The sequence below is a fragment of the Centruroides sculpturatus genome, unplaced genomic scaffold (assembly GCF_000671375.1).
Source record: "Centruroides sculpturatus isolate CEXI.00-Female unplaced genomic scaffold, Cexi_2.0 scaffold1064, whole genome shotgun sequence".
Taxonomy (NCBI): domain Eukaryota; kingdom Metazoa; phylum Arthropoda; class Arachnida; order Scorpiones; family Buthidae; genus Centruroides; species Centruroides sculpturatus.
This window is the reverse complement of record NW_019385564.1, coordinates 156735-173279: the sequence shown is the minus strand read 5'-3', so window position 1 is coordinate 173279 and position 16545 is coordinate 156735. Positions and strand designations below refer to the sequence as shown.

At 31.3% G+C, this 16545-nt stretch overlaps 1 protein-coding gene across 1 annotated transcript in view; it reads right to left on the bottom strand.

Moving 5' to 3' along the window:
• Nucleotides 1-16545, bottom strand: part of LOC111640167 (dual specificity mitogen-activated protein kinase kinase 7-like) — an 80221-nt gene that overhangs the window by 9954 nt on the left and 53722 nt on the right. Inside the window, exons 4-6 of the mRNA XM_023386167.1 lie at nt 11695-12033; nt 11440-11619; nt 6209-6289 (exon numbers count right to left, since the gene is read on the bottom strand). Coding sequence (XP_023241935.1) covers nt 6209-6289; nt 11440-11619; nt 11695-12033 — 600 coding nt within the window. The remainder of the gene's footprint in view (nt 1-6208; nt 6290-11439; nt 11620-11694; nt 12034-16545) is intronic.

Sequence of the window (16545 nt, the reverse complement as noted above, 5' to 3'; positions counted from 1 at the left end):
CCTTTATGAAGGCATAGAGCCTTTACTACATGAAAATGAAAATTAATGAATACACTGTGTACAGTAATTTACCTGATAAGACAGACCCCAGAAAAATACTTTATGAGGCATAAAGCTGTCTATAATGAAAATTAATTAACTAAGGATTTTTTTGCCCTGCCAGGGTGTGGCCGAGTTATCCGGAGTGCCGGGTTATCAAGTGCCGAGTTTTCGAGGCTCTACTGTATCACACTGAACGTGTAACAATTTTTGTTTCTTCTATGGGTGTGCTTTTATACCTAAAGTCAGGTGTTTATACAACAGCCACTCCTTACATGGAAAACAGGGACCACCCATCTGGGTCAAATGCTACTTGTGAATCACTCATTGCTTCATTTCTCTCCATAAACCTTACTAATGTGGATGGCCCTACTAAAATCTTATGCTTCTTCTGGTATCATTCTATGATTCATCAGAACTACTGAGCTGTTTCATTACTAACTAGCAAGAGATTTGTTATCATTGTTGTATGAAAATAATATTTTCTTTTACTGAGAATTGCAAACACTCTTCTAGAGTTTGAATAGCCACAGCAGGTTATAGATAAAAAAATGTGAAAAAGTAGATTTCACTAAATAAAAGTATTTGTAATTCATTTTTATTCAATAAATGATATTTATTAGTAATAAAATAAATATATTCACAAAATTTAAAACAATGAGATTGATAATATTCTTAAAATTTTTTTGTTTGTAAATTCTAAAAATAAGATTATTTTGAGATTAAAAACAAGTAAAACTACTCTTTCTTATCCAACTTCGAGTGATTCATTTTAGCAGACAAAGAAATAATGAAGAAATACTAAACTTAATTACTAATAACTTCATGTTCGTTGATTTCACAAAATCCAAATGCATTTCACTTAGAATAAAGCCTCATCAGTGGACATACTGAACTTTAACAATTTCTGTTCTTTTTATGCTGGGTGATTTTTTTCCCCAGCATGCATCTACATTCATTCTGATATTTAGGTTTATCACATTTGCATATGCTACAATACAAAAATGTTCTATGATTCTTCTTTTGAAACAATTTTTTACTTTATATAATATTTTAACATTATTCCTGTCTATTTTACAATTAAATTTATTACAGTGTAGACACCACGGTGATTCTTGTCTTTTTAACCTAATAGCAGCTCCATGTTCTTTTAACTGTGTCTCCAACTTCCTTCCTGTTTCTCCTATGTAAAGTTTTGGTCTTGGACAAGTACACAATAGCTTTTAAACGACACCTGTGACTTCGATTTGGTTTTTTGATATATTTTGGTCTTTGTTAAACACGGTTAAAAGAAAGAGTAGTTTTACTTGTTTTTAATCTCGAAATGATCTTATTTATTTTTAGAATTTACAAAAAAAATTTTAGTAATAAAATAGTTTGACCAGTAAATAAAACATTAAGCAAACAACAAAATATATAATGGAATTAATGTAAAAATATGAAGTACCAGTGTCCAACAATTTTCAATTTCACTGATATTTCCAGATTTTCCAGGATGAAAACATGAATTTTTCCCAGACTGGCTGAAAACAACTCAACTGTAGAAATTAAAAACAGTTTTCAGTTTATTTGATGTTTATACAAACATCTCCAACCCGATATATAATATAGCTACAACCAACAGACTGCCGAAAATCTATCGGGCTAGTTTTATGCTAATTATTAAATAAATTACGTAATCAATTTGGTACTAGAGGTAAGCGTTAGGCGCCATCTCTTATTAATATTAATAATTATAAATAATTTTAATTAATTTAAATAATTTGGAACCGCTGGGAGAAAAAATCGGCCCGGAGCGGGACTCGAACCCACAACTCCTGCTTACCGTGCAGATGCGTTNTCGGAGGTCCGGATAGCGTAACTGGCAACGCATCTGCACGGTAAGCAGGAGTTGTGGGTTCGAGTCCCGCTCCGGGCCGATTTTTTCTCCCAGCGGTTCCAAATTATTTAAATTAATTAAAATTATTTATAATTATTAATATTAATAAGAGATGGCGCCTAACGCTTACCTCTAGTACCAAATTGATTATGTAATTTATTTAATAATTAGCATAAAACTAGCCCGATAGATTTTCGGCAGTCTGTTGGTTGTAGCTATGTTATTTGATGTTACCAAATAAACTCACAAATGTAAGGCAGTTCAATTCCCTTTACTAAGCTGCAATTTCCAAAACTGTACACATATAAATTCTAACTGTCACCCATCTATCTATCTGTCCTTCCTAAATCTGAAGAACAAAGTTAGGTAAATCAAAGCCGAGACCAGATATGGAAAGCTTAAGGTCAGAAGGTCCCGATTAACTATATATGAATGTCCGATTGAAATAGTGAGACTTCCAATTTACATTCAAAAATTTCCTCTGAAAGGAGTTAGAGAGAGACTATTGCTAGCAGGAAAGTATGATGTATGGCAGCAAGACACTACTAATGTGAGGTGGAGAGCATATATTTTAAATTAAACTATTCAGTAAAACTGCATTCATCATAAACTACAAAAAATAACCACACACACCTTTAAATGCAGTGCAAATTTTAATTTTTCTAACGTTTTCAGTTGTTTTAAATGCCCTTCCTCAGGATAAAAACAGACTGCATTTAGAAATAAGAACGAAAGCTGTGCTCAAACAATTTGCATTTCGAAATTTTGATGCTTTTGAATCCCAGCCATTTAACTGCATGCATCAAACTTCTACATATATCACACACTGTATTTTTTATTTTCATTTTCCAACAATTAATACAAACACTTACTTTTACGGAGTTACGAGTTGTAATTTTAAAATTCCATAACTGCTTTAACTATTACAATTTTTACATATTATTTTTACATTTTTACTTTAAAAAAATATTCTAAATGACAATTTTAAGACTAATATTAATTGCTTATGTGAAAAATTATTATAAAAATTCAACACAGATGATAATCTCAAAACATTTAAAATTAATCAGGCTAAAGTATTACAGAGTCCCTAATGTAATATCAATTGATATATTTAAATTTTTAAAACATTTTTTCAGAAAAATTATAAATTTGAGAGATCTAATAAACTAATATAGATTAAATTTTTTTCACCGAAGTAGAGTATTTTTCTTTTCAAACCTCTTACTGTTAATGAACTAGTCCAAAAACTTAGTTCAAAGAAAATTAAAAATAATTTGGAACAATTAAAATTGGAAAATAATGATAGAACTGGTACCATTTAAATTACATTGGTACCAGTTCTATCATCACTTTCCAATTTTCATTTTATTAATTTTGATTGTGTAACAAAATGATTTCTGATTAAATTTATTCCAGTTTATTAATACTTTATAAAATTTGTAAAATTTATTAGAGCAATTTAATACATTTATACTTTTGTAATGGATTTATTAATGAAAAATAATAAATTTTCCTTTTAATATGTTTTAATTATCTTAATAATTTTTAAATATCTGTAATAACTCCATAATTCTAGAAAGATTTATTCAGCTAATTAAAATTTTTGTCTGCAAATTAATCTTTGAAAAATTCAAAATGATAATTCATTAAAGAAATGTTCAACTAAAAATTACTGAACAGATTAAATTATAGGAAAAATATTTACTGATCATATTTTAAAATCACTTTGCATATTTACAATTTTCATTTTATACATGCAATTTTTAAATGGGTACCCACGGGTACGGATAACCATATATCACTACTCAAGCCTCATAAATGAAATAACTTGAAATTTTCAAAGTGTAACAGCCAGAGAACAGTCATCCATGATGCAATTTAAGATCTCAAACATTAATTAAAGATGTAGGCTAACACATGGCAATTTGGCATAAAAAATGCCACATTCCTCCCAACAGCAGAAAAGAGAGAAATACTGATAGATCACCAAAATAGTTGAGAAAAATTATGTAATTTAAAAATAGTGATTCGTCAGGGTCTATGTTTTCATTTAAAAAAATCATTTGTTTTTATGAAATCTAGGTTTGGTTTGGTTTATTTGGTTACAACAACGTAATACATGGGCCATCTGCTGAGGGGATGCCTCCGAGAAGGAATTTCAATGGAAAACTGGTACCTATTTAGGTGTTACTAATGTGAAAAAAACCCAGAAAACTTCACTTGGTCAGCCTGTTGGCCAGGCATAAACCTATGGCCAACTACCAGTGATTTTATCCACTCCACCACTGGGTTTATTAAATCTATCTTTATTGTCTAGTAACTATACATTAAAAATTTATAGCATGTAAAACTTGTTAATGTAAATAGATTTCACTATTAAAATCAACAAAATTTCAATATATGGGTGATACTCAAATGATGTAAAATCAATTAATCATAGTGAAATCTGTTCAAATTACAGTTAACAGGTTTAACATGCTATAATATTGGAAACGATACTGTCACTTAATACATTTTACTTTCGAGCTCCTCATTTATACTTCGATTCTAATTAGCACTTCATTTCTCAGCTCTCAAGAGGTCGAAAAGGATGCACATTAATATTGAATAAATATGGTAACAACTTCTTTCCAGACTTAGTGACATTTTGCAAACATAATGATATACAAAAATGTGACTTTTAGTTGAAATAGTGAACTGGTTCCAAATCCTGCAATCACCATAAAGTGCAAACATTGTTGATACTGTAGTCAAATTCTACATACCATTTACTCAGAAACCAGTTGCAATTGGACCTCCAAAAGAAACTAACTGCTATCCAAGATTGCAAACCTTAAAGGAGGAAATTATCTTATCTGCACCTTGAAATTATTGTACACCCATCTTGATCTGTTACAATTACACAGTCTCTCTGTAGAAATATAAAGTAGGTTCCCCTATGTCAGAATCTCAAACTTTTTATCTGCACCTTCTTCTTTCAACAAAAAAATTTTTAGACCCCATTTTACAATGAAATTTTTATGACTGCCTTATAATATATGATGCAAAACAAACCTCTAAATGGATATAATCTAAAATTTATGTTTTTTCATACAATTTCAAAATATCAAGCATTAACAAATATTGTAAATTAACAAATATGTAATACATTCCTTTCTTTACATACTTATTTCATATGCATAAACCTTAGTTTTTCCAAATTTTTGTGACTAAAATCTTTAATCCACTACTTGAGTGATGCAACACTCTTGTTTAAGAAATGCTACCTTATTCAAAATAGCCTCAATTCTAGACAACTCATTAGATGAAAACTACTCTATAATTAAATATATTCATGGAGTACCTATATTTTGTACAAGTAGAAGCATAATGGCATTTTGACAGAATGTTTTTGTACAAATTTTCTTTGCACATCAATTTGAGTATTTTATCAGTCAGTCTAAAAGTGTAGCAGTTAGCAGTATTGAAAAGTACGAAAAAAGAGCACCTTATAATTGAGAATATACAATAGTATCTAAACAAAAACTTCTGAAAATTCAGTAGCCTTCTAGTGAAGAAAAAAAACACAATATCAATGAGATGATGATACACACAAAAATAGTTATTGCGATTTGGATTTTTTCAATAATTAATGGTTATTTTGGGAGTAAGACATATTTCTGAAATTATCATACAAAATCCCATTATTGTACTGTACATCATACAAATATGATATCATCATACAGATGGTAACCCTGCTGATCTTTAAGGTTTCCAATTGCTTTTCAATGAATCATGCAAGACAATGCTTATAAATAAGCTATTTATGACTGAAAAAAAAAAAAAAAAAGCTAATCTTTTGTCATAAAACAATTTAAAGTCACATAATTCAAATTTTTGTTCTTTCTTGCAACATAAGACTAAAAATTTGTAATTATTATAGTTAAATTTGTAATCTGCATGAATGACAATCTTAAATCATCATCCTTGTCAAGTGAAACAACAATGTGTGCATTCAAATCACTTCTGTCATTACCTTTTCTATCATACAACGCATTATATGTTCTACAATAATAATTTTTCTTTTTCATTTCCCTGGTTTAATACCAAATTTCCTGAGATTTCCATGACTTTTCTCTGATCTAATAAATTCCTTGACATTTCCCAGTTTCCAGGTTTATTGGACACCTTGAGTACAGATGAATGCAATAACAGATTATATAGAATAAAATTAGAAACTATATAGTGCTTGATTAAATATCAATTAAATTATCAACTGTATTAAAAAATTTCATTAAAACTACTTACCAATGAGATACCTAAACTCCAGACATCAGCCCTAATGTCATAATCAGGCTGACTTGGATCAGGTGGATCTATTCGTTCAGGCTGAAATAATTTAAACCACAATAAATTAGATATCTAAGCTATATCCTATTTTCATAAAAAATATCTGAATATAGAAAATCAATTTATATGAAAAATATAAATCTTCTTCTTGGTGCCATATCAGATTCCTGACGTCGGCGACACCTGTCGTAGGTTTGTAACCCGCCAAGGTGTATACTAGGGAAAGTTACTACCCAGAGTGGTTTCCCGTTGCCTTCTCTGGGGCGCGATGTTACGCGAGGGGAACTAATGCCTTCCGGGAGGACTTTTATGGGGAACTGGCCTCCTATTTAGTCGTTATTGGCAAGGAGAAAACCCGGAAAACTCCAAGCAGCCAGCCTGTCCGATCGCGGCGCGAACCCACGACCGAACTCCCAGTGTTTAGGGTACGAAGACCACTCGGCCACTGGTGGGCGAAAAATATAAATAAAATGGTAAAAAACTGATTAACATTTGTATGTTTCTATTTACAGAAACACAATTTTACATAATTTTACAAGTCTGCACTTATTTTTAACTGACATAAGCAAGATTTTTTAATGGTTAATATGATTTAAAAAATAATGAAAACAGGAACTTTTGCATATGATTTGTCAAGTTTATAAATTTTTTCTTTATTAATTAATAGTTTTCTTGATCTTGTCAATTTTATGAGCTGTCCATTTATAATTTTGTTTTATAAAATTTTAACTATTCAATTTTATATTTAACTAGCTTACCCGTCGCGCATTGTTGCGATCTCAGAAGAAAGGAAATTCAAGCAAACTCATTATGATAAAATTCAATTTACATTTTATCATTTTTATTGAAACTTATTATTATTATTATTAATTTTCATGGGAAAAACATTTCAAAGTGTATTTATTTATTGGAGTACTTGATACACGATATATTTTGTTTTTCCGCATGGTGCGTACACGAATAAATCAGGTTTTCCGACGCGTGAGTGGGCCTCATACAGTTGTCCATGCAAGAAGCAGAGATTCTCCAAATTTAGCCCATACACTCGCAGCGATTGTCAGAAGTGCGATATTCCCCATTTTTATATATATATTTTTTAATCCTTTATAATTTTAATTATTTAATTGCTCCTTCCTCTCTTCCTTGGTGTGTTGTGAAATTTCTGATAGTTGGATAATAAACCGTTTTATTGTAATTTGTCTTTTTAAATTATTTTGAGTCTATATTAAAATTTGGAAAAGGGGATCCTTAGATCGGTAAAATAGGCGAATTTCCTCCTACAACTTCGGTTGTTGTTCGGGATACAGTTAAGATTTTAACAAAGTTCGAGCGAATACGTAATTAGCAAAAAAAATTGAAATAAAGTGATTAAACAAAAATTATTACAAATATCGTAAATAACAGTTCACAAATGCATATATAGAGATATTTTTTGAAGGAGAGGAAATGGTCTTCACAATTTGAAATTGATCGAACACACTGTGTGCGAATGCTTGTGTAAACGCGCGCCATCTATCGTAGGGTAAATGCCAGAAAACTTCGCGGGAGTGTATTAAAAAACTTCCCAAAGCTTCATGGCAATCGTACTATGCCACAAACCTTCGCCAGAGTATATTAAACAACTTCCCAAAGTTTCACGGCAATCGGATAAACGGTGTGGTAATGCATAAAGGACAGACACACACACACACACACATGCATTCATTTTTATATATATAGATTAATTCTATTATATTTAATTATTTATATTATTCCAAATAAAATTCAATATTCTGATTCCATTCAGGTAACCTATAATATGATTTTCTTCGCTTACATCACAAAAAATATTCTCAAACAGAAGTTTTAAAAACAAATTTTTTGTATTAATTTCATTAAGTTTAAAAAGTTCATATTGCATTTTCTTAATATGAAAAATTTAATGATGTATATTTGCAAACATTACACTACTTATGTAAATTACATTACTCATATATCATTCCTGAAGGTATACTCATTGTGATTATTGTTCTATGTAAATCTTCAAGTTAAACTATGCATGCCAATGCCTGACCATGTCAGATATTACTGCTTAACAGAGAGCATTGGAAATTAATAAAATTTTTTAAATAACTTGTATGTGAAGTAAATAAAGCCAAACTGTAAATTACACTTTATATTTTATTAATAAAGTTTTGATATTTGTATAAATTTGACTGTATTATTTTAGTTTTCTCTTATGTGCATGGCATTACCCTACTTTCCCCTATAACATTAGGAAACTGAGAAAACCAGTTATTATAATCAAATAATTTAATTGAAGTATTTATTAATATTAATAACATAAAATTTACAATTTTAACTTCTATATATTTAGAAAAGAAAATACTTAAAATCATCATAATTTTAATGCCAAATTTAATCAATAAGATTTATAGACAAGTTTTATCTAGTCATGATTACGATAACTGCAACTTACATAATAACAAACTATAATGTCAAAAACTTAAAAACGAACACAATTTCTAGCAATGATAGCTAGAAAAAGTCACCAAGCCAGTTGGTGACAAGCCTGCCATGATGTTGTGAATGATACTTTGCAATTCCAGGTTGACCTATTCCATATTGACAGATCTCTCTGCTTGAGTACTGGTAAGCACTTTCTGTTCATTCTCCACCTATGTCCAACTGCTATATGTATCTTTACCAAAGACTTACTTTTAGTGCTTTGATTTGTAAAATCCTACAAGTTGTGTATTACTCTGTGTTAGATATTACGTAATACCGTTCTTGTCATATTTATCAGCATATTCATCCTACAGTTCTCTCTACTCATGTACAGTACAAATGTCATCTCTTCTTAAATTTTGGACATGTATGTATATATTAAACTAGCTTACCCGTCGTGCATTGCTGCGATCTCAGAAGAAAGGAAATTCAAGCAAACTCGTTATGATAAAATTCAATTCACATTTTATCAATTTTATTGGAAATTATTATTTTTCATTGGGAAAACATTTCAAAGTGTCCTTTCAATTCTATTTATTTATCGGAGTGTTCGTGGATACACGATATTTTTTGTTTTTCCGTCTGATGCGTACACAAATAAATCAGAAGGTTTTCCGACGCGTGAGCCAGCCACATACAGTTGTCCATGCGAGAAGCACGGATTCTCCAAATTTAGCCCACACACTTGCAGCGATTGTCAGAAGTGCGATATTCCCCATTTTTATATATAAGGACCTTGAATAAGTTCTCGCTGTTCTTTAACAGATGGCGTTACCAGAACCACGTGTGTTTATTTTTAGATGGTGACGCATCTGTAAGGAAGTACAATAAGTGACCTTGAAATTCAGTATATGTCATTTGACCGAAGTGTAAACAACTTATTTTTTCATTGTGTTAAACATGTCTAGTTTCGTGCCAAAAAAAAGAGTATTTGTGGGGAATTTTATTGCACTATTTTATTCAAAAAAATCTGCAGCTGAAGCACACAGAATTCTTGTTGAGACTTACGTCGACCATGCTCTGTCAGAAACAACATGCAGAGATTGGTTTAGACGCTTCAAAAATAATGATTTTGATGTTGAAGATAAAGAACGATCTGGTGCACCAAAAAAGTTTGAAGACAAGGAATTAGAGGCATTACTTCATGAAGACTCATGTCAGACGCTAGCTGAACTTGTAGAATCATTAGGAGTTGATCACACAACAGTTTCGAAACGTTTAAAAGGATTAGGAATGATTCAAAAGCAAGGACATTGGGTGCCGTACGAGTTGAAGCCGAGAGATGTTGAACGTTGTCTTTTCACATGTGAACAGCTGCTTCAACGGCAGAAAAGGAAAGGTTTTCTGCATCGTATCGTGACAGGTGACGAAAAATGGATACACTACGATAACCCTAAGCGTAGAAAATTGTGGGGTAAGCCCGGTCATACATCAACATCGTCAGCAAGGCCGAATATCCATGGTTCTGCTCTGCATTTGGTGGGATCAGCTAGGTGTAGTTTATTACGAGCTGCTCAAACCAAACGAAACCATCACGGGAGATTGCTATCGACTACAATTGATGCGTTTGAGCCAAGCATTGAAGGAAAAACGGCCACTATATGAGCAGACACGACAAAGTGATTTTGCAACATGACAATGCTTGGCCACATGTTGCATAACCGGTGAAAACATACTTGAAAACGCTTAAATGGGAAGTCCTACCCTACCCGCCGTATTCACCAGACATCGCCCCTTCGGATTATCACTTGTTCCGATCAATGGCACATGGCCTGGCTGAGCAGCACTTCCATTCTTATGAAGATGCAAAAAAATGGATTGATTCTTGGATAGCCTCAAAAGACGTGTCATTTTTCCAAGGTGGAATTCAAATGCTGCCAGAATGATGAGAGAAAGTAGTGGCTAGCGATGGACAATACTTTCAGTGACGTGTTTATTACAACTTTTTTAAAATAAAGTGTTAATTTTCACAAAAAAACAGCAAGAACTTATTCAAGGTCCTTATACATTTTTTAATCCTTTACAATTTTAATTATTTAATTGCTCCTTCCTCTTTTCCTTGGCACGTGAAATTTCTGATAGTTGGATAATAAACCGTTTTATTGTAATTTGTCTTTTTAAATTATTTTGAGTTGATATTAAAATTTGGAAAAGGGGATCCCTAGATCAGTAAAATAGACAAATTTCCTCCTACAACTTAGGTTGTTGTTCAGGATACAGTTAAGGTTTTAACAAAGTTTGAGCAAATACGTAATTAGCAAAAAAGAAAGTTGAAATAAAGTGATTAAACAAAAATTATTACAAATATCGTAAATAACAGTTCACAAATGCATATATAGAGATATTTTTTGAAGGGGGGAAATGGTCTTCACAATTTAAAATCGATCGAACACACTGTGCTTGAATGCTCGTGAAAACGCGTGCCATCTATCGTAGGATAAATGTACTATGCCAAAAACCTTCACGGGAGTGTATTAAAAAACTTTCCGAAGTTTTATGGCAATCATACTATGCCACAAACCTTCGCCGAAGTATATTAAAACAACTTCCCAAAGTTTCACGACAATTGGATAAACGGTGTGGTAATGCATGAAGGACAGACAGACACACACACGCACACACATTCATTTTTATATATATAGATTTTTTAGTATTAATAAAAAAAACTTTACATTAATAACTAAAAAATAGCCAAAACTTACTGCCATATATGCTGCACATCCAGCCGATCGTGTCTTTGCTTTCGAATCCACTAAACGACCACTAATTCCAAAATCACATAATTTAACAGTTCCTTTCTCGTCTAGAAGAATATTAGATGGTTTAACATCACGATGAATAACACCATGTTCTTCTTTTAAATAATGGAGTGCTTTCACTATCTAAAATTTATATTCAAATATTTTTTAATGCATAAAATTTCATTAAATACATTTTGTAGTGAAAAACTATCTTACAGCCACAGCCATTTTCCCTAGAATTTCTTCTGGTAGAGGAGATTTTAAACGTCTCATTAACTTATCCAGACATGTTGCCATTAATTCCATACATATCCAAACATCAGACTCTGTAATAAAATAACCGTAACACTGAACAATGTGAGCACAGTCATGACATCTTAAAACTACATCTAAATCCATGGTTATTCTTTTGTTTTCTTCTTTATNGATGGAGATGGATTGTCCTTGCGGGGCACGTGTCTTCTTTGTTCGGCTCACCAGTTTTGGTGCCCTAAACTCTATGCTAATCGTCCGATGTTGTAGAGAATACGTCCAGTCGATTTTTTGTATCCCTTTCTTTATTTGACAATATATACATATATATACAGTAATGTACAATATTACGGCCCGACATCGATCGAAGATTTTAAGTCGTTTTGGTAGCGTCCGTATCCAGTGGCTGTTGGTCGGAAGTGAGTGACCAGTTCAAAGTTCACGTTTATTTTTCTTGCGCCCTCTATCGGCAGAATCGGCCCGTAGCCGACGGGCGCCACAATAGCCTTTGTAATCATCCTTTAATTTAAGTTCACAGGGTTTTATTTTGATCCTGCTTATGCCTTCAAATACATTCCTGTATTTAGTAAAATAATCACTTTCCATTTTTATTTCTAATACATTTCAATTTCTCTGCAGTATATTTAGTTTTTCAATACTCTTGAGTCCTAAAATAGGTGCTGCTTGGTCAGTTGTCTTGACTATTATAAAATTCAAAAGTTCCTTGACCTTATCCTTAGTTTGTACTGTTAAATCACAAGATCCTAACACCTTTAATCTAATTCCACCATAATTTGAAATCGTAATATTTGTTTTCTTTAGCAGTCTTCTTAGATTAAGAGTCTCAAAAATATATACGGGGATTATATTAATGTGTGCACTAGTATCTCTCTTAAAACTAACACTTTTATCACAATCTAAAATTCTTAAAGTCTCTGACCAGTCTAGATCAAGGTTCTTACCCCTGCTTTCCAGTGATGCCAGTACATAGTCATTTGTACTCTCTGGCGCCATTTCCAGTACATTTACCACGTTATTTCGACACACTTTCACAAAATGATTGTATTTCTTGCATTTATTATATTGTTTGCCCATTGCTGGACAGTTCAGTTTATTATGTCTATAACCACATCTCCCACAATTCCATTGTCTTCCTTGGAACTTATTTTCCAGTCTTCGATATTTGCGTCAATTGTTCTCTGGCTGATGGTCCTTTGTTTCTGCACTAGACCTATTTTCATGATCACGTGATTCACTGAGACGTTCTCTTGATTTTCCTTTTATCACGTTGACTTCTATATTCTTTGGTTGATTCGACAAGAGTTTAATGCAGCTCTGTCTGTTCAGAGGCTCTGCATACGTCAATTGCCTTTGTTAATGATAGCTCTGTTTCTCATAGTAGATGTTCCTTTATCTTCTGATCACGAATACCACTCACAATTCTATCTCTTAATAGTTGATCCCATAAATTCCCAAACTCACAATTTATTGATAGCTTATGTAAGTCTGCTAAAAATTATGTAAGTCACCTTCAAATAAAGTAGATAACTTTCTTGAATTTCTTCCAATTTGCTCCCAAATCACCTACCAACATCGATTTGGGAGGAGGAAGATTTTGAAACGTAAACGGAACAGACATGTCGAATCCAGTATGGGAGAATCTTTTGTCTTTCTCTAAACGTTTCTCAAGTACGTCATGTTATGTTTATTGTCCAGTAGCTATATCCAAAGTGAGTGCTCAGGTACTGTTCCCATGATGTATCAGCAACGATTGCCACCTGGTGGACCCACTAATGATATTTTACAGTTCAAATACAATACATATTACATCTCAAATAGATACATGTTACACTTCTAATATAATTTAAGTCAATGACTGGCATTATCAGTTATAAATATTTAATGAGTATGATTAAAATTTTAAATAATTTATTTTGAAAATTTACTGAAACACATTTTATTTTATATGTACAGTACAATAGAAACTCCATATTTGTGACAGTTATGCTCTGAAAAATTTACACAAATATGGAAACACACAAAAGAAAAATAATGAGATTACGGAATTGAAAATATTCACGATTCGAAAATAAACATATTTTTCATATAAAGAAATTTTTCATTTGTTTTACTTCATAGTAAAAGTTTAATTAAAGTAATATGTATAGCTTGCACATATTTATTCTTTTTGTTCTTTTAAAAAATGCATAATTTTCATATCTTACCTTTCTTTGAAAATAATGCAACAGTTTCCAGTAACATAATATGCATTCCTCAATTCCCCCCCTCTCTCAAATCTTATACTTCTTACCTATAATTGTTACATTACACAAAGCATTCTTTTTCTTAAAATATTCAAAAACCATCTTTCAGAAACATTGTATGAATTTGAAACTCAGTTTTTCTTTGCTATTTCTTGCACTTCTTGATCAATCAGGCATTTTACTTTTTCATAGCTAACCAACATTCTATTCAGATTGATCTTCGAAGTCCCAATACCTAAGACTTTTTCCAATAATGGGATCTTTTGCAAGCTTTGCAATTTTTGTTTCATGGAAAAAACAATATATTCCTTCATTTCTAATTTCTATCTTATTTTTCTTAATTAATATAAAGTTGATTCATTTACCACAAAGGATTGAGTAACTATAGCTGGTGATTTTTATTCCTGTAAAGTGTTCCTTTACGACAAAATTAAAATACTAGATTGTATTTTAATTTTGTTGTGAAGGAACACTGCTTTCATTTTCTTTGATATTTTGCCATTTGAATCTGTTTAGATTATTGTTAACTTTTAAGTGTAAAAGAAAAATGAACTAAAATCTGCTGGTAAAACATAATTCTCACATTAACAATGCATTCCACACAATAATAAAACACAATGTTTATCATCTGTATAAATATGTTCATGCTAATATAACTTTAGAAAGTATGAAATATTGGGTTGTTCGGAAAGTAAGTTCGTTTTTTTTTTTTCACTAGACGGATTAGTGGTATTTTTCCCCTCCATTTTCGTTCTAAACCGTATTATCATTATATATTTTGACAGCTAGCATTTTATGGCTTATTTGTAAAAAATTTTGTTTGATTTCGTTCAACTGTTTATTTTTTGCATCCCATCAAATATGGAAGATCGAAAGCAGCATCTTCGGCATATTTTGCTTTTTTATTACCAAAAAAATAAAAATGCCGTTCAAGCAAGAAAAAAATCGTGTGACATGTATGGTGGAGATGTGTTGACAGAACGACAGTGCCAAAACTGGTTTACAAAATTTCGTTCTCGCAATTTCAGTATTGAAGATGCACCACGTTATGGATGGCCAATTGAAGCCAATGAAAACAAAATAAAAGTACCGATTGAAGCAAACTGCGGAATAACAACACGTGAAATCACTAAGAGATTAAATTTGTCAAATTGAACTGTTTATGAGTACTTGAAACAAATTGGTTTCGTTTCAAAGCTCGATATATGAATTCCACGAGTTCTTAAAGAGAAATGCTCTATTTGGTGGGATATTAAGGAAATTTTTTTTGGAGCTTTTACCAGACAATTTAACAATTGATTCGAAAGTGTACTGCATTCGAGTAAACAAATTGCGTAATATCATCAAACAGAAAAAGCCAGCCAGAATTGATAAAAAAAAAAAAGCTGTAGTGTTTTACCACAATAATGTCAAATTTCACACAAGTTTGGTAACTCGTCAGAAACTGTTATAACTTAGATGGGACGTGCTATCACACCAACCGTATTCGCCAGATCGAGCACACTCAGATTATTACTTGTTCCAGTCTATACAATTTTTTTAACTGTAAGACATTTACTTGAAATGACAATGTCAAAAATCACTTGAATCGGTTTTTTGTAGGCAACGATCAAAACTTTTATGAATGTGAAATTGTGCTATTACCAGAAACGATGACAACAGGTATTTGACCAAAATGGTCAACTTATATTTCAATAAAATATTTATTTATTATAAGAATATTGCGTTTTTTTCCACGGAAAAAAAACGAACTTACTTTTTGAACAACCCAATATTTTAGATAACAGATGTAACATTACTTTAACTAAGTTTGTCTATGTGAGCCAAACACTTTGCTCCACTCATTAAACTTCAAAGCAGTTTTTTCATTACATTAAAATACATTGATTTCTCTCAGGTTTTTCTTGTTTTTTGATTTACAATAAACAAATTACAGTTTAACCTGCTTATAATGTCATCCATGGGACCGGCAATTTTTTGACGTTATAACCGAGTGTCGTTATCTGCGGGGTCGTAATTTCAGTCCCATAAAAGTATCAAGTCTGTTTAAGAATCTATTATAAAATTCATCTGATTTTATATTGTATGTATAAAAGTGCAAACTAAATGTTTAAATCAACTTTATTTGCATTATTATGTCTAAATTTACAACGATGTAATTAAAAATTTCAAAAATTATTTTTTATAAGAAATTTTTATTTATCAAGTTTCGATAATGGCGACACTTTCGGTTTTGAGAATAATGTCCAATCAAAAGGCAACAAAAAGTTAAATTAAGCAAGAAACGAGAAAATTATCATCCAGGCGTTAATAACACCTGGATGATAATTTTCTCGTTTCTTGCTTAATTTAACTTTTTGTTGCCTTTTGATTTGACATTATTCTCAAAACCGAAAGTGCCACCATTATCAAAACTTGACATATAAAAATTTCTTATAAAAGGTAATTTTTGAAATTTTTAATTACATTGTTGTAAATTTAGACATAATAATGTAAATAAAGTTGATTTAAACATTTAGTTTGCACTTTTATACATACGATAATAAATTAG